We start from the raw sequence: 19167 nt of genomic DNA on the forward strand, positions 1-19167 counted from the left end.
CCCATAGCCTTCAGTAAAAGAGCTATGGTAAACCGATGGGGAATTTTTCTACCAAGGGCAAATTTAACAGCAGCTCTGGAGTGTTTCATAGCTGATGTTCTGAGCCTGGCCTGACCATAGCTGCGTTTCTGGGGATGCTGACAGACACTCACTGCAAGTCACTGGGATCTGAGCTCCTAAGCTGCTGGGACACATTTGAAATAGAGCTGGGTGTACTTTTGGGGGCAAATATTTTATTTGCTAAAATATTATATTTTGGGTCGACTGAAACTATTCCTGAATCCACGTCGAGTTTGCTGACGAGTTTCAATGAACAGAGAAAGGTGCCACCGCTTCCCTTCCAGCCTTTAGCCCCGTGGCTGGGCCCTCAGCGGGGAGCCCCCGGTTCAATCCCCCCATGTGATGTGGGACAGGAATTAGAATGTGGGTTGCCCAAGAACTGCTGGGCTCTGGGTGTCTGACATGGGGCTCCCTCAATCTCTCCTGCTGAAGACATCCCCCTGTGTCTAAACACTGCCATGGGCACTGGGCCAGAGCGTGGGAGGGAGACTGACTCTGCAGGCCAGTGGGTCGAGCCGCACCTGGCAGCCCAGAGTCCAGCTCCCCTGCTCCAGTGACCCTGCTCCAGTGACCCTGTAAATACTGATCCATAACCCCAGTGAGGGGAGGGGTTCTGGCCCCTGGCACAGCAGTGTCTCAGCCATGTCGGTGCCCCACTGCAAACCCCTAGTGCAGACGCGCTGTGTGGGTGTGAACTGGGATTGGCACCAGATGCAGCTTCTCCCAGATGGAGGAGGCAGGAAGTGGAGAAATTCCCCCTCCCCTTCCCACAGCCCCAGCCTCATTAGCAATGGTCCCTTTTCCCCCCAGCACCCCTCATATCCCGTCATCCAACTACCCTGCCCCCTTCCAGCAAGCCCAGACACCCTGCCCAAACAGTAGCATGGAGAGCCCCAGCTGCGCCCCGTAGGGCAGGGCTACACCCCCAGTGTGTGTGGGGATGGCACCAACCTGCTCTTAGCAACAAACCAGCCACACACGGACCCAAAGCAACAGAGATCCCCTGGGACATGCCCCCTTCACCTTCCCTCTTGCCCCCCTTCACCTCCCTCTGTCCCTCTGGCACCTGTCCCTCGCTTACCCTTCCCTGTACCCCCGTGCCCCCCTGACCCCTCTCTCTATCCTGTCCCCTCACCCTCACCCCAAACTCCTGCTCCTCTGGGCCCCTGCCCCTCTCCCCCCTACTTTGTCTCCCTGGCATGTTCCCCTGCCCTCCACCCACCTCTGCCCCCCGGCACCTGTCAATTTCCTCATGCCCGTTTGCCCCCTGGTTCCTGCTCCTCCCTCACCCTTCCCTCACCCCTGTGCCACCTGGCCCCTGCCTCTATCCTCACCCCTCCCCTTCTTCTCACCCCCTTTCTGCTCCCTTGGGCCTCTGCCCCTCTGCCCCTACTTTGCCTCCCTGGCATGTGCCCTGTCCTCCACCCATCTCTGCCCCCCTGGAACTCACCCCTCCCTTCTCCCCCTGCTGTCCTGGCACCTGCCCCTCTTCCCCAAACATCCTCTGCTTCTTGGAGCCCACCCATCACTTCACCCCCCTGCTACCTCTTGGCATGAACCTCTCCCCTTTCCCCCTCTTCTGCCATGTCTTCCCCCCTCCGTCCCCCCCACCTGCCCTCTGGTGCCTGCCAGTGCCCTCACCCCCTCTCTCCCTTCATGCCCCCCCATCCCTCATCCTTCACCCTGTCTTGGCTCCCGCCCTTCTCATCCCCCTCAGCCCCGCCTGGTACACGTCCCACTCCCCACCCTCTCTAACCCCAGGCACCCTTCCCTTCCCTCGTCCCCCTGTGCCCACCCCTCCTCTAGCCCCACTCTGACACTCTGGCTCCTGCCCATCACCATCCCCTCTCCTAACACCTCCATCTACCCACCTGCCCTGCCTCTCTCCTCCCTCCTCTCTGCCTCCTGGTGCTTGTCCCTCCCCTCCTCTGCCCTCCCTGTGTCTGCCCTTCTGCTCAACCCCCTCAATCCCCCTAGCACCTGCCCTTTCCCTTACCCCCTGCACCCTCCTGGAGCCGCCCCCTTCCCTCACTCCCCCTGCCCCCCTGGCACCTGCCCCTCCCCTTGCACCCTTCCTCCCTGGTGCTCACACCCCTCACGCCCTCTGCCCCACTGACTCCAGTCTCCTCACGCCCCATCACCCATGACTTGCCCCACCCCCACCTTTCTTGTGCCCACCCCTCTTTTCACCCCCCATCTCCTGGCACCCACTGCTCCCCACCCCCCTTCCCTCCTTTTGTCTGCCCCCTTTCTTTTCCCCTGTCTGTCCCCAGGCACCTGCCCCTCCTCCTGCCCCTCTGGCACCCTCTTCCCTTGCCCCCCTCTGCCCCCAATACCTGCTCTTGCCTCTTGTTGTCCCTGGTGCCTGCCCATTCCCTCCCCACCCATGGTCCTGGCATCTGCCCCAGTTCTCATCACCCCCACCCACTGGCACCAGTCCCTCCCCTTGATTCTCCCTGGCCCATTGGAGCCCCCCCATTCCCTCACATCCCTCTGCCCCCTGGTGCTTGTCCCTCCACCCCTGCCCTCCCTGTGCCTACCCTTCTGCTCAACCCTCTCAATCCCCCTGGCACCTGTCCTTTCCCTTACCCCCCACACCCTTCTGGTGCAAACCCCTTCCCTCACTCACTCTGCCCCCCAGCATCTGCCCCTCCCCTTGCCCCCTTCTCCCTGGTGCCCTGCCCCACTCCTCATCCCTCTCACCCCCTGGCATCAGTCCCCCCACCTTGATTCCCTCTGCCCCATTGGAGCCCCCCCCATTCCCTCACATCCCTCTGCCCCCTGATGCCCGCCCCTTCCCTTGCTTCCCTGTGCCCCCTGAGGACCGTCCCTTTCTTCTGCCCTGGTGCCCACCCCTCCCCTCCCCCCCTGGGAACCTGGATCTCCCTTCATCCCTCCTGTGTCCTCCTGGTGCCTGCTCCTCTCCCCCCCCCCCCCCAATGCCCTTGTGCCTGCCCCTCCGCCCTCTACTCCGGTCACCTGCCCCTCCCCTTTCCTCTCCCAGCATCGCTCCCCTCCCCCCGCCCCCACTGACACCTTCCCACCCCTCCCCCGCTCCTCCTCCCCTTTCCCCCCATTGTCTCCTCACAGGCACAGGGGCCCTGACTCCCCTCAGGCAACAGCCCCCCCACCGCCCCCACCCCCAGCCGCACAGCAATTAACGGGGACGCAGGTTAATTTCCCGTCGATCCCAGTGACCAGCCCCTGCCCCCGGCCCTGACTCTGTGCCTCTCTCCCCAGTGGACGTGACTCTGGATCCAGACACGGCAAATCCCCACCTCGTCCTGTCTGAGGATCGGAAACGTGTGAGACATGGAGACACACGCCAGGATCTGCCCGACAAGCCTGAGAGATTTGATACAGGCCCCAATGTCCTGGGCGCTGAGGGGTTCGCGGGCGGGCGGCGTTACTGGGAGGTGGGGGTGGGAGACAAGACAGCCTGGGACCTGGGGATTTGTAGGGAATCTCTGAGCAGGAAGGGGAAGGTCACACTCACACCTGAGGATGGATACTGGGCCGTGTGGCTGAGGGATGGAAAATATAAGGCCCTCACCTCCCTCTCGACCCCCCTCCCCGTGAGCGTCCGGCCCAGCCGGGTGGGGATTTTCCTGGACTATGAGGCGGGCGAGGTCTCGTTTTACAATGTGACTGACGGGTCCCATCTCTTCACGTTCACTGACACCTTCTCTGGGACGCTCCGCCCTTTCTTCTCTCCCTGTGTCAACGCTGAGGGTAAAAACGCGGCTCCCCTGATCATCTGCCCGGTCCCAGCTGAGGCCGGAGGGAATCTCGGTCCCTGACAGTGACCCCGCAGCACAGACTGACCCCCCCAGTGCTGCTGCTCCTCCCGCCCCCAGTGCTGCAGACCAGTTACTGCCAGCAAATGGACTTTTTGTGCTGACCAGACGCTGCCAGTTTCCCTTTTCAACTGGAGGTTCCAGTCGAAAACCGGACACCTGGCAACCCCCAGCCCTCACCTTGCCCCGTCCCCTGCCCCGGGGGCAGCAGATGGTGGGGGATGGGGTCATTCACTCCTGTCAGAATTCTCTACCCCTGTGAAATCTCAATGTAAAATAGGAAAGAAAAAAGATTATTCTAATTTAGGAAAACATTATTGTAACAAGGTGTAAATACAAGAATATTTTAATTTAAATTTAAATTTCACAGTATTTCAAAAACAGGCATCTAAACATATTTTTAGAAATGGAATTATTTACATTTATTTTTTGATTCTTCCCTCAAATCTATATTGAATTTTAACTTCTGTAAATAACGTCATTTGTATTTCAACTGTGGAATTTCAAGAAATCCAAAATTTTTATCTTAACAAAATAAACTATTAAATTGTCAGACTGGGTTGTTCGGTTACAATGTACTTTCTAGCTACATATAATCGGTAATCAAGATATGACTCTTCCTTTCTTTTTTTCTCACATCAGTTTTCAAAACACTGTCCGCGACCTCAAATGCTATCTTCCTATAGATAGAAATCTCTTCTACAATCTCCATTTTTTTGTTTATTTTTCTTTTGAAATATTATTTGCAGGCAATGTACTGTCAGTGTCCACTGTTGATTTCAATATACCATCGGGCTCTTCATGTTCTTGGTTATAAGGACACAACAAATGTAATCTGACAAAGAAATAGAGAAGGGGTTCTATTCCTTTAGTGAATCATCACAAATTAACTTAATTCTATTAAAGACTCTGGCACTTAATGACACATAACATGAAATTTGGTGAAGCTTTATTGGGAAACCTGTCTTCTTGGCCATAACTCAGCCGAAAGGGTGCTATTTTTGTTGTTATGTGAGGTTTAGAGTACAAAGAAAAGAAAGTTGCTCCAGGAAATTCATCACCATTCCTCTGGGTTCTGTCCACCACCTTCTGGAATGCTCTGTAAAAATAGTGACCGATTGGTCTGATTCCTTGAAATTACCAATTGAACCTAATTTCTTTAAGAGCTAACTGAGCAGAGTATGAGCGAAGGCACATCACATGGCATTGCTAGGACTACTTTTTGTTTTAAACGTGATGTGTTATGAACATTTTCAATGTAATCATTCAGTTTTGAAGATTTATTCACAATATGCTATTTATGGCAGTGTGCCCTAAACTTACCTTGATTATTTGAAAATAAATACCCTAAAATTATCTTTAGATAGATTTGTGGTTTTATCCAGTCTGCTGGTGTCTAGGTGGCATGGGCTGCTGAAGCTATGTGTTTTTCCTAGTTATTAACACAGGAAAATATTAATCTAAAAATAGATAATTTGTCCCTAAAATTTCCTTCAGAAATATCTGTGTTCTTTTCCCTGTTTCTCACTGAATTATGTGTAATTACTGTGGTTTCTTATCCAGTCTTATTGTGTTATTACGTGGGAAAATATGTTGGAAATAGGTTAATATACAACATGGTTTTTACTATCTGACAAGACATAAAAATGTGTTGTCACTCACAATTTACAGCATGAAGTGCCATGAAGAGATTGCAGGCGATGTTCATTTTAAAATTTCTAACTATGAATGGGTTCCCCCATCAGTTCCTTCAACACTGGCTGGCAGACCTCTTTGTGAATTAAGCAGCCTGCAGTCTGCCAGGGAACCTCCACCAAATGTCTTTATTCCTTTTTATGGTGTATCACGACATAGCAGCAGTTACGAGGAGCCCCCTTCCTGCTCCCTGATTCAGACTTTTATACTGCTGCTTTCTTCTCAGCGCTGAGCGAGTGACCTCATCAGGCTCCCTACCCGTGCAAGTGATCCCCTCTACCCTTCGAAACCCGAACTACTCAGTCCCTCCTCCTCTAACTGCACCCGGTGCCTGGGTGTTCTCCGTGACCAGTGTGCTGGCTTCCAAAGGGCTCGGTTTGTAGCTGCTAACAGCCCCCTGTTACACTGCCATGATTGTGTAATTGACCATATAGTGAATATAACACCAGATGTAAACTGTTACCTCGTTATTCAATTCAGAACCTAGATCTGCCAGTATCTGCTCTGGACAGCCATGTTAATATATCATTTCACGTGTCTTCTTCTCCACCTCATGTGCTGTCATAGTTCCAAGTGGAAATTCTTCTACCTATTTTGAAAAATCATCTGTAGCTGTTAGTACATACTGGTATCGCTTCTGTGGTACTGGATAGAGCCCGATTAAATGTGCTCCCAGCAGTTCCTAGGGTTTAACAACCTATGTGCATGAACACGGGTGAGAGTTCTCATTTGGATCTTTCCTATGACATTTTTATTATAATACCATATATAGTAAGCAAAGTAAATGTTCTAATGTGGTTTCTATAATAGTTGATGTGTCCAAACAGTCAGAATCTAACTTTTGGTGTTTTTCAGAAGTAAATAAATACAGGCCAAACTTCTGCAACTGAAAACTTGCATAAATACGCTCCCTGTGCCAGCACAAGGGGCAATAGAAGTCATTGCTGCGCTAGGTCATCCATTAGTTCACATGTGCACTTGTTATAGCTGATTAGAGGCCTTATTGTGCAGCAATAATAAACACAGATAATGATAAACAATTAGCTTGGCTAATGTTTAAAAACACTTCAGATGTTTTAACATGAGGAAAGATGCAAAGTGTTTGATGTAACGGGGAGCCATCCACTCAGGTCCACTTCATTGCAGGGGTTGTAAAGTTAAGTCCAATCCAAGCAGGACATTTACCTGGCATGATATCCTATATGAACTCCTGCAAAGCATATGACAGAGGCACCGGGGTGACCAGAACCTTCTGTACCTCCATGGGTTCTCTGCTGTCTTTCCAATGAAACCAGAGAACGTTACCCAGAGCATGCAAAGGTCTCCTTGGAGATCTAAGCGGGACCCAAAGCAAGTAGGGGAAACACAAACTGCCTGATGGAACCAGCACGTGATAATTGAAAGGGCCCCAAATGCCACAGCTCTGGACAGTTTCTTGTCCCTGAAGGGGTCAAACCTATTTTAATCTACAGTCTGTGCACTATGAATTTCTGACTTACCCAGCAGGGCAGAAATAGAACCCAGGTCTCCTGATTCTCAGTGTAGTGCCATAATTATTAAACCATTCTCACTTCCATGGAACATGGTTTCTTTATACCCTCCACCATGTCTTTGATGTCTCTGCTACTCTCACCATATCCCTCCATGCAGCTGGGGCCAAGATAAGTGTGTCCATATTGGGTTTTACACTGGTGTAACTAAACTAGTGCAACTTGGAATCTAGGCAAGGCCTCAGGCCTTGTCTACATCAGACAGTTGCACCAGTTTCACTGAAATTCTGTTTTAAACCAATTTAGTTAAACCAGAGCAAATCTCTGTGTGGATGCTCCTCTTATTTCATTTTAAAAGCAGCTTACTGCAGTTTAGATTAACCTGAGTTTTAATTCACTTGAGATGAACTGAAATAAGCCTTGTTCAAACCAAAATAAGAGTGACCACATAGCCTTTCCTGTAGGTTTAACTAAACTGGTTTAAAACTTACTTAAGGCACATCTCTAGGCAAGCCATTTGTCTGGTTTTGAGTCGGACAGTGCTGTTTTTGGAAAAGTTTGTCCCCGTCCAATACCAGACATGGTCTTGTCTGGTATTATTATGGAGGTTGCCATTTTGCAGAGCTTGCCACCCTGCTGCTGCCAGTATGACCTCGGACACACCGGTGCAGGTGTTAGCCAAAGAACCCAAGCCCTGACAAAGTTCCCTTGATCTATTAAGATGTTTTAGACTTATTAAGTTAGTAGTAATTTGCCCTATAAGCTAAAGCAGTAATGTGAAATGGATCTGTTTCAAAATCATGGTGTTCTGTTACAAGCCTGCTTGTTAGAAAATTGTTTAACAGCCCCTGTGCTGTTTCCTCTCACTGCTTGGTAAAAGAATGGATAGCTGTTCTTTGTGTGAATGAGGTATGTGTGTGTAGCAAATAAGAGATAGGATGTTAGTAGCAGATGGGCATAATTACAGAAGAAAGAGTGAAGGAAATGGAGACGCCAGCATCACCCTTGCCTTGATGATCCAAGGAGTGCAAATTGATGACCCTGAAGCCCAAAGGCATCCGCCCCAAGCTAAGAACAAAGTGTAAGGTAAGGAGCAGCTGTGTAAACATCCAGTACCCAGTTTGTGACTAAGGATCCAAACATCACCGATGGAAGGTGACTGTGAGAACGGCAAAGTTGTAATTAACGAATCCCAGCTGACACAGCAAAATCCACAGACTTACATGAGAGACAACTGCTATAAAGATGCGCGGGAGCCAGGAGACTTTGGGTTTGTTCTGCACCAACAATGGAGCATTGGACGTGCCCGACGGAGGCCCAGCTCCCACTCGTGTTCGGTCTATCTGGCCCCTAGGCTGACTCGAGCAATGATAAGGACCGGCAACTATAACACCAGCTGCAGAACCTCTTTTTGGGCGTGGTGCGTATACTGATTTTAATCCTTCTTTAGCATTTTAAATAAATGCGGCGTATTGCCTTCTCCCCTGAAAAAGATTCCGTGAGTTTTTATAAGCATAACAGGAGGCGGGCGGCACACTCTGCAAAATGGTGTCCTCTGTACAGCGTGACTTTGCACGCATGGTGCCTGTGAAGTCATGATGGCATGGGCAGGGTCAAGCCAGTGGGGGCGGGCCCATCCTGTTCCAGAAGTTCTGGAATGTCCAGTATTCTGGGGATGTGTCAGTGGCCACCCTACTTGTCTACACAGGGGGTTTAAACTGAATTAATTTGAGTTAATTTGATTTAAAAACCTATGTGCACACATACCACAATCCTTCCCAGCACACTAATTCTGCATTCATGGTGAACTCTGGAGTACTCTTGCAAAGTGGTTCCCCGTGCTGCAAATAGAGTTCTATCTGTCCATTGTGTGTGTGCACACAATCCTGCTGCACACCACTTTGGCAGTCCTCCAATAGCTATCCCACACTGCTTTGCAGGCAACTGTTCCTGACCTGTTTACCTGCGTGCCCTCCCCTGCTCTGGTGTCTAGTTCCCAGGATGACCCATCCCCTGTTTAAAAGTTGGGATGGGGCCAAATTTTGCCTATTTGCTCCTGGGTTCGAGTGTATCACTGTTCCTGCAATATTACCCCAGGAGCCCTACGACACTCCTGAGACGTGGATCTCATCGACACTGGGGAAGAAGCGTTGGTTCAGGTAGCTCTTGTAGCCAGTCACTGCACTAAAGATCTGTCTGCGGACGTTGCTAAGCTGGTGTCCGTGAGGGGCTGTGAGTGGGGTGCTGACCAGTGCTTGATAAAAAAATTTACATCCCTGTTACACACAGTGAGCTGCACAAGAGAGACCTTTATCTGTGCTGATAGGGCCCCACTCAGCGTTACCTGGCGGGGCTGTGTCTGCGCAATAGTGGGAGGGGCAACATGGGGAGGGGGTTTTGGGGGATTCCCAGGTCCCCTCAGGGCCATTAACTGTGTTATCTGACTCCGAGATGGGAACCTCCAGTCATTTTCTGCCCTGGGGGAGTCTCTGCCCATGGAGGGGAGTGAAACAACCACAGGGGCCAGCGTGGGGCAGGAGTGAGAGCGCCGGGGCCCTGCTGTACGGGGCCGCTCTGCGCTACAGACTCAGCCATGTGGGGGAGCTGGTCCCAGTGCGATGAGGGGTGGGTTAGGTGGGGAAGGGAATTTGGTGGCTGGTCCATGGGAAGGGGAGTGAGACCCCAGCCTCAGGGCTGTGTGAGTGATGGATCCAGGCTAGGTAAATGGGACCCGCTCACAGGAAGGAGCCCAGGCAGCTTGTCTCCCATTCTCGCCACATGTTTCCCTGACCCCACAGCTCCTCCCCAACTCCACGTCCTTCACCTGGGCACCTTCCTGTACAACCGTACCCTTGACCCCTCCTTGCCCTGCTCTGTACCCAGCAGCTCCCACCCTCGGTGCCGTCTGTGGGGAGGGAGCTGGTGAGCCTGAGCTGGGCGAGTGTTGTGCTGAGGTCAGACAGAGGAGGCTGGAAGCAGGTTGGCTTTGCAGTGTTAAAAGGGCTTCATCGTACAGCAGCCCGCACACAATATGGGGGTCATGAGATCCTGACAGACATTCACTTTCCTTTGTGTTTCTCTCTCTGTATCCCCCCTGCTATAACACAACCAGGCACCAGCACGGCTCCCTTGTGTGCTGAGATGCTGATGCTGGGTGTGACATTAACCCCTGTCATTTCACAGACCCAGTAGAGATGTCACTGAGATCCATGTTACTTTATTCTTGCTTTCCTGGCTTTAATTTCTGGCCTGGCTGCCTGTCAACGAGCAGAATTGGGAAGCGGGACCATGCAGGGACAGAGCTAGTTGTGCTGGCCCCTCCCCTGCCATTTCCCCTGGCCCCAGAGGGAGGCCAGCAGCAGAAAGGTCAATGCAGACCAGGGACATGGGCTGGGAAGGTGCTGTGGAGGGGAAGCCCAGGATGGAGTCAAAGCCGTGGAGAGGGAGCGGGGTCCCTGCACTCACTGAGCTGCTGATCAGGATCTGCGAGGCTGCTGAGGAGCCGCTCCCAGGCTATGGGACAAACTCCCGCAGGAGCTGAGACCCTCCCCCCCGCCAAACATCCCCACGCTGGGTTCCCAGTGCCAGGGGACGCGTCAGATCTGCCTCCAGTCACCAGCGCACAGAGCACGGCAGGCACCACATCCACCAGTGGATAAACAGATTGAAAATCCCTGCACTGGGGAGAGAAGGGAGCAGGAGAGAATCCCAGGGGACGCATGTGAGTTGTGTGGCTGGTGCCCGGCTAGACCGTGCTGGGACCCTGCAGGGATGAGGGGCTGTAAGGGCCGAATAGAACAGAACAGAACATGGGGGAGTGGAGCTGCCTGGAGTGGCTGCTAACGGACCCCTTAAACTCCCAACTACTCATTAAATATTGATGTAATGTCCTCTGCAGACTGTGCCCCGTTCCCCCAAATTATTTATAATTAACCAAACCCAGCCCCCAACCACCAACAGTCAGTCACTTGCCCCTCCTCTGCTGCTGCTGCCCCCCCCCCACCCCCAAGTGCCATGGGAGCTTCCAGCTCCATCCCCCACCCCGCCCCTGTCAACGCAGGGCTCCCTGCTGCCCGTGTCAGTGACAGGGCTGGGTGGGTGGGGGGCGGGGGGGGATTTAAGTTTAGATTTGTGACCTCTCTGGGTGCTGCCTCGGGGGAGGAGGGACCCAGTCACACACAGAGCAGCCCCCACTGGGTGGAGAGTGACCCCTCATGCTGCTCCGTCTGGGGCTAAAACCAGACCAGGTCTGGCCACGTGACCTTTCCATGACTCCTGGTGCTTTCCCCACACTTCTGCAGTGAAGTTTACTAAACATTCCCATGGCCCAGTCACAGCCTTACTGAGAATTACAGGGACGGGAGGGAAATCGGATGGAATTCTAGGGTCCAGTCTTGGACTTATGCGGAAAAGCACCATAACTCAGGAGATTTAATGTGAATATTCAATAATTAAAGGGGAAAACTCAATTGTGAGGGAGCAGCAGCGGCTGGGCCTGGGCTCCTGGCTTACAATGGCAGCTGCAGCAGCATCTGGCCAGGGAAAGGAGCGAGCGCGGCCTCCCCGCCCCGAGCAACAGCCAGAGCCTTCTGGTGGGGGCAGCTGGGGAAACAAACAAACCAGAGACAGAGACCCAGAGAAACGTGGCCCCTTCTGCCATCCAGGGCCCTGCAACACCCTCCCTCGGACCAAGTTCCCATCAGCCCTGATGGGCCTTTATTTTGACCAACCCCAGAACAATCCCAGGTCCCTCTAGACACCCCTCTCCTAGGGTGTCCTCATTTCTGTTCCCACCAACTGCGTCTGAGGAGGGGGGAGGCCAGTGCTAATGAGGCTGCATCCTCCAGACTTTCCAGAGTCCCCCATCCTAGCTGGGGGCAGGGGGGCTGCATGAGGGGATTTGGCCATCCCAGCTGTGGAGGGACCCATCCAGACAGGCAGGACTGTGGTCAGAGACACGGCTGAGAACAGGAGGTCTCATGGGGAGTGTGAGATGTGGATGGAGAACTGGTCCTAGGGTCAGTATTTTCTGTGGCCACCATCTGGGGCGTTCTATTGTTTCTGGTTCTGTTTTTGAACATAAAGAATTTAGGGGCAAAAGCAGTAGAGGGATGGGGAGAAATTTAAAAAAGGGGAAAGTGAGGCTGAGTCTCAGGGGAAACGTCCTGGCAGTGAGATCTGTGGGGTTGGGGAACCATCCCCCCAGGACCAGTGCTGGGAACCCCATTATTCCATGTTGCCTCTGGGAACCCTGAGTCACCAAGCCCCCCGAGACCTCACGGTGCCTATGAGCTGAAACAGCCCCACAGCCACCTCTGTGCCCTGCTCTGGCCTCCTCCCTGGGCTGCCTGCAGGCTAAGTGAGGCACAGTCATCGGTAGCAGCCTGGTGCATGGCAGCCTCCAGGATTCCCCAGTTGGCAGCAGGCGGTTCTGCCCCACACCGGATGTCAGCGGCACTGCAGAGCACTTACGTTCCTGCTGGGACTTCACTCCACCCTCCCCCAAGGAGGAGCTGCCCCTGCTGGGGACAGTTCTCTGCAGGGCCACGTCCCCTAAGCGAGAGCCCCTGGTGAGTCACCCTGGAACACACAGTGCAACAGGAGAGAGTCTAAGGAGAGATCCTGGGGGAAGCAGAATAAATTGTGAACAGGCCCCAAAGTGCCAGGGCTCCAGGCTTTTGGCTGTTCTGCCTGTAGCTAGTTCCATGAGGTGAGGCCCATTGTTGTGAAATGAATGAATGAGACTGAATTTCCCCTCCCTGTTCCTCTCCCAGGTGCCTTGGCTGCTGCAGCCCCCCACCCTACCTCCGCTCCATCTCTCGGGGGCTCTCACCTGCCCAGTCTGCCTCGATTTTGAACTGTGGGCAGAATTTCTGCTGAGTCTGCATCACTCGCAGCTGGGAGGAGTTAGAGGGAGACTTTCACCAACAGGTGTAAATACCATCCACCGTCACTGGAGGGTGTGTGGAGGCCTCCTGCGAAATCCCTGCCCTGTTCACCAAAACCAAACTGGCTAGGGCAGGGGATTCCCCATCAGGAGTTATTGTCCCTCCCATTGCTGTAGGTGGCTTCTCAATAGACCACAGAGGGGATTAAAGGTTCAGTTACCCCCAGCTCTTTCATCAAGGTTCCCCATTTGCCCACCACACCCAGTGCCAGGGACCCCAAGTGTCTCCCATTTCCTGCTTCCAGATTCCTGACACAATCAGTGCAGTTCTGCCCGCTGATGGCTAGAACATTCGCTGAAGTGTTGGAAATGATCAGATGCAGCATTGAACCATTATTGTGTTACGGACTGAGAGGTGAAATGCCTTGAGTTAAATATAGGGCCTCTGTACCTCAAAGCAGCACCCTGGAACCCCCATATTCACCACTGTCAGATAATTATGAAATGTTTTGTACAAAGTATGCCGGGTGAGGTATCATTCTTAAAGTCTTGATCGGTTGGATTGTGTGTGTTATTGTAAGTGAAGTTATGAATTATTGCTATATGTATTACTGAAATATGTTGTTAGGTACGACAATGGAGTAGCCAGACAGAGGTTAATGGCTCATCAACACCCATCAAGGAAAGAATCCACTATCCAGAAACTGGGTACAATGCAGACTGCTTAACCAATGTGGACTGACTGACCCCCATGTCACAGCAAAAGATTTTTCCAGAAAGCTGGAAGAAACTATAAAAGAAGGGGTACCAGGCTGGAAAGACTCCCAGCCTGTGTACTGAGGAACTAGACCATCTGTCAGGGTGAGACACTGCTTGATTCAAATCCTGTTTAGTTTGTAGAACTTAGCCTGCAAATTTATTTTCATTTCTTAGGTAACCAGCTTTGATCTCTACATTTGCTATGTATAACCACTTAAAATCGAACTTTCTGTAGTCAGTAAATCTGTTTGATATTTAATCTAAATCTGTGTGTTTTGGTTGAAGTGCTTGGAAAATCTCAGCTCAGTTTACGAAGGCGAGTGCATGTCTTCTCCACATCGAGGGAGGGGGCGGACTGGGTAATGAACTTATATTGGCCAGGCTTCTGACCAGTGCCGGACAATACAGTTCTGCGGTGCAAGACTGGGGAGCAGGGGGGAATTAGCTGGAGCCTCCCTTTTAATGATTCATGAGTGTCTGGGAGATCATTCATGTAACTCAGCTGGGTGTGTCCCTGCCTGTGGATGTCTGTGTAAGTGCAGCACTTGCCAGCGGTTTGTGGCTTGACGTCAGTATCACAGAGTGAGAGGGATACCCCAGGTTGGTGGGAAAGAGGGTTCAGTGATCCCACAGTCCAGGTTGCACCCCAGAGACCCCATCACAGCCTCCCAAACTCGGCCAAATATGGAGGAAGGGCTGAACGCTCCAAAGAATCAAGTTCCCAAGTCCCTGTTTTAGGCACTAAGTCCTGGTTTTGGCACCACCATGATGCTCAAAGCCCTCTGTCAAACCTGTAGGTGCCTAAATTCACTTGGCCCCTAAGTTTTTTTTAAGAAAAAGTTCCCTTTGCATCTATGCTTGAGTCTCTAGGCACAAGCAATGCTGCATCCCTGTGGGCATCTGGAGGCCTATCTCCTGCCTGAGTCCCAGAGCGATGCACAAACCAGTGGAAGAGAAGCTGACAAACTTCTAAGAGTCATAGAATCATAGAATCATAGAATATCAGGGTTGGAAGGGACCTCAGGAGGTCATCTAGTCCAACCCCCTGCTCGAAGCAGGACCAATCCCCAACTAAATCATCCCAGCAAGGGCGTTCTCAAGCCTGACCTTAAAAACTTCTAAGGAAGGAGATTCCACCACCTCCGTAGGTAACGCATTCCAGTGTTTCACCACCCTCCTAGTGAAAAAGGTTTTCCTAATATCCAACCTAAACCTCCCCCACTGCAACTTGAGACCATTACTCCTTGTTCTGTCATCTGCTACCACTGAGAAGAGTCTAGATCCATCCTCTTTGGAACCCCCTTTCAGGTAGTTGAAAGCAGCTATCAAATCCCCCCTCATTCTTCTCTTCCGCAGACTAAACAATCCCAGTTCCCTCAGCCTCTCCTCATAAGTCATGTGTTCCAGTCCCCTAATCATTTTTGTTGCCCTCCGCTGGACTCTTTCCAATTTTTCCACATCCTTCTTGTAGTGTGGGGCCCAAAACTGGACACAGTACTCCAGATGAGGCCTCACCAATGTCGAATAGAGGGGAACGATCACGTCCCTCGATCTGCTGGCAATGCCCCTACTTATACATCCCAAAATGCCATTGGCCTTCTTGGCAACAAGGGCACACTGTTGACTCATGTCCAGCTTCTCATCCACTGTAACCCCTAGGTCCTTTTCTGCAAAACTGCTGCCGAGCCATTCGGTCCCTAGTCTGTAGCGGTGCATGGGATTCTTCCGTCCTAAGTGCAGGACTCTGCACTTGTCCTTGTTGAACCTCATCAGATTTCTTTTGGCCCAATCCTCTAATTTGTCTAGGGCCCTCTGTATCCTATCCGTACCCTCCAGTGTATCTCCCAGTTTAGTGTCATCTGCAAACTTGCTGAGGGTGCAGTCCACACCATCCTCCAGATCATTTATGAAGATATTGAACAAAACTGGCCCCAGGACCGACCCTTGGGGCACTCCACTTGATACCGGCTGCCAACTAGACATGGAGCCATTGATCACTACCTGTTGAGCCCGACAATCTAGCCAGCTTTCTACCCACCTTATAGTCCATTCATCCAGCCCATACTTCTTTAACTTGCTGGCAAGAATACTGCGCGAGACCGTGTCAAAAGCTTTGCTAAAGTCAAGGAACAACACGTCCACTGCTTTCCCCTCATCCACAGAGCCAGTTATCTCGTCATAGAAGGCAATTAGACTAGTCAGGCATGACTTGCCCTTGGTGAATCCATGCTGACTGTTCCTGATCACTTTCCTCTCCTCTAAGTGCTTCAGAATTGATTCCTTGAGGACCTGCTCCATGATTTTTCCAGGCACTGAGGTGAGGCTGACTGGCCTGTAGTTCCCGGATCCTCCTTCTTCCCTTTTTTAAAGATGGGCACTACATTAGCCTTTTTCCAGTCGTCTGGGACTTCCCCCGATCGCCATGAGTTTTCAAAGATAATGGCCAATGGCTCTGCAATCACATCTGCCAACTCCTTTAGCACTCTCAGATGCAGCGCATCCGGCCCCATGGACTTGTGCTCGTCCAGCTTTTTTAAATAGTCCCGAACCACTTCTTTCTCCACAGAGGGCTGGTCACCTCCTCCCATGCTGTGCTGCCCAGTGCCACAGTCTGGGAGCTGACCTTGTTCGTGAAGACAGAGGCAAAAAAAGCATTGAGTACATTAGCTTTTTCCACATCCTCTGTCACTAGGTTGCCTCCCTCATTCAGTAAGGGACCCACACTTTCCTTGACTTTCTTCTTGTTGCTAACATACCTGAAGAAACCCTTCTTGTTACTCTTAATATCTCTTGCTAGCTGCAACTCCAGGTGTGATTTGGCCTTCCTGATTTCACTCCTGCATACCAGAGCAATATTTTTATACTCTTCCCTGGTCATTTGTCCAATCTTCCACTTCTTGTAAGCTTCTTTTTTGTGTTTAAGATCAGCAAGGATTTCACTGTGAAGCCAAGCTGGTCGCCTGCCATATTTACTATTCTTTCTACACATCGGGATGGTTTGTCCCTGTAACCTCAATAAGGATTCTTTAAAATACAGCCAGCTCTCCTGGACTCCTTTCCCCCTCATGTTATTCTCCCAGGGGATCCTGCCCATCAGTTCCCTGAGGGAGTCAAAGTCTGCTTTTCTGAAGTCCAGGGTCCGTATTCTGCTGCTCTCCTTTCTTCCCTGTGTCAGGATCCTGAACTTGACCATCTCATAGTCACTGCCTCCCAAGTTCCCATTCACTTTTGCTTCCCCTACTAATTCTTCCCGGTTTGTCAGCAGCGGGTCAAGAAGAGCTCTGCCCCTAGTTGGTTCTTCCAGCACTTGCACCAGGAAATTGTTCCCTACACTTTCCAAAAACTTTCTGGATTGTCTGTGCATGCTGTATTGCTCTCCCAGCAGATATCAGGGTGATTGAAGTCTCCCATGAGAACCAGAGCCTGAGATCTAGTAACTTCCGTGAGTTGCCGGAAGAAAGCCTCGTCCGCCTCATCCCCCTGGTCTGGTGGTCCATAGCAGACTCCCACCACGACATCACCCTTGTTGCTCATGCTTCTAAACTTCATCCAGAGACTCTCAGGTTTTTCTCCAGTTTCATACTTGAGCTCTGAGCAGTCATACTGCTCCCTTACGTACAGTGCAACTCCCCCGCCTTTTCTGCCCTGTCTGTCCTTCCTGAACAGTTTATATCCATCCATGACAGTACTCCAGTCATGTGAGTTATCCCACCAAGTCTCTGTTATTCCAATCACATCATAATTCCTTGACTGTGCCAGGACTTCCAGTTCTCCCTGCTTGTTTCCCAGGCTTCTTGCATTTGTGTATAGGCTCTTGAGATAACTTGCTGATTGTCCCTCTTTCTCAGTATGAGGCAGGAGCCCTGCCCTCTTGCGCGCTCCTGCTCGTGCTTCCTCCCGGTATCCCACTTCCCCACTTACCTCAGGGCTTTTGTCTCCTTCCCCCGGTGAAACTAGTTTAAAGCCCTCCTCACTAGGTTAGCCAGCCTGCTTGCGAAGATGCTCTTCCCTCTCTTCGTTAGGTAGAGCCCGTCTCTGCCTAGCACTCCTCCTTCTTGGAACACCATCCCATGGTCAAAGATTCCAAAGCCTTCTCTCCGACACCACCTGCGTAGCCATTCGTTGACTTCCACGATTCGACGGTCTCTACCCAGGCCTTTTCCTTCCACGGGGAGGATGGACGAGAAGACCACTTGCACCTCAAACTCCTTTATCCTTCTTCCCAGAGCCACGTAGTCTGCAATGATCCGCTCAAGGTCATTCTTGGCAGTATCATTGGTGCCCACGTGGAGAAGCAGGAAGGGGTAGCGATCTGAGGGCTTGATGAGTCTCGGGAGTCTCTCCGTCACATCGTGAATCCTAGCTCCTGGCAAGCAGCAGACTTCTCGGTTTTCCCGGTCAGGGCAGCAAATAGATGACTCAGTCCCCCTGAGGAGAGAGTCCCCGACCACCACCACCTGCCTCCTTCTCTTGGGAGCGGTGGTCGTGGAACCCTCAACCCTAGGACAGTGCATTTCATGCCTTCCAATCGGCGGAGTCTCCTTCTGCTCCCTTCCCTCAGATGTATAATCTAGTCCACTCTCCTCATTAGTACCTGTGGAGAGAACATGAAAACGGTTACTTACCTGTATCTGCGTTGCTGGTACATGGACGCTCCCCTTTCTTCTTCTGGAGGTCACAACCTGCCAAATTCCTTCACTGTCCTCCTGTCCCCGCTGTGCAGCCTGCTCTGAATCTTCAGAATGTTGTGCCCGTAGAAGCATATCCTGACGTCTGTCCAGGAAATCTTCAATTTCTCTTATGCAACTCAGGGTCGATACCTGTTTCTCCAGACCTTGAACCTTCTCTTCCAATATGGAGACCAGCTTGCACTTTGTACAGACAAAGTCACTTCTGTCCTGTGGAAGAAAGAGAAACATGGCACATCCAGTGCAGGTCACAACAGCTGAACACCCCCCTTCCATATTACCTTTCTTCTAGGAGCTTCCTCAGGAGTTGTAGTAACTACTCAGAGAAGCTGGCAAGATGTAAGCCTCAGTGGGCTCTCCCCAGGCGAACTCCCAGGCAAACTCCTTCTGTTCGCTGCTCAGCTGGTTCGCCGCTGACTGGCTTTTTATACAGTCTGGCCCACTCAAGGCTCACCTGGAACAGGACAATCCCAATTCACACTTCTCAAACCACCAATCAAGCACACGGCCAAACTGTCAAACTGTCCGCACAACAGACACTCAGATACTCACCAATACAGCCTCCTTAATGCAGCCCTTAGCGTACCTCCTCTCAGGCAGATCCCAGGCAAACTCCTTCTGTTAGCCGCTCTGCTGTTCGCTGCTCCAAAAATCCTATAAACTCCCAGAATATGGAAGACCCAGCAGACATTGAGCTGGGAGAGCCATCTCCTCTGCAGCCCCAGCCCAAGGGGCATGTCATGTGGGAATGCATGAGGAGAGGAACTAGCCAGACCACAATGCACTCTGGC

The 19167-nt window shown here is 51.6% G+C and overlaps 3 protein-coding genes across 5 annotated transcripts in view; 2 read left to right on the forward strand and 1 right to left on the reverse strand.

Moving 5' to 3' along the window:
• The window catches only part of LOC102936186 (butyrophilin-like protein 2), a 1677894-nt gene that overhangs the window by 416227 nt on the left and 1242500 nt on the right, over window positions 1-19167 (reverse strand).
• The window catches only part of LOC114020220 (butyrophilin subfamily 1 member A1), a 1361724-nt gene that overhangs the window by 191982 nt on the left and 1150575 nt on the right, over window positions 1-19167 (forward strand).
• LOC114018520 (E3 ubiquitin-protein ligase TRIM39-like) overlaps window positions 1-19167 on the forward strand; it is a 71740-nt gene that overhangs the window by 12770 nt on the left and 39803 nt on the right. Inside the window, exon 6 of one of the 3 annotated variants that reach the window (XM_043528167.1) lies at window positions 3301-4695. The exons of the other annotated variants lie outside the window; for them this stretch is intronic. Coding sequence (XP_043384102.1) covers window positions 3301-3860 — 560 coding nt within the window. The 3' untranslated portion in view covers window positions 3861-4695. Of the gene's footprint in view, window positions 1-3300; window positions 4696-19167 lie in introns of those variants that run through there. 3 annotated transcript variants of the gene reach the window in all.

This window comes from Chelonia mydas, chromosome 14, assembly GCF_015237465.2.
Source record: "Chelonia mydas isolate rCheMyd1 chromosome 14, rCheMyd1.pri.v2, whole genome shotgun sequence".
In the NCBI taxonomy this organism is placed as follows: Eukaryota; Metazoa; Chordata; order Testudines; family Cheloniidae; genus Chelonia; species Chelonia mydas.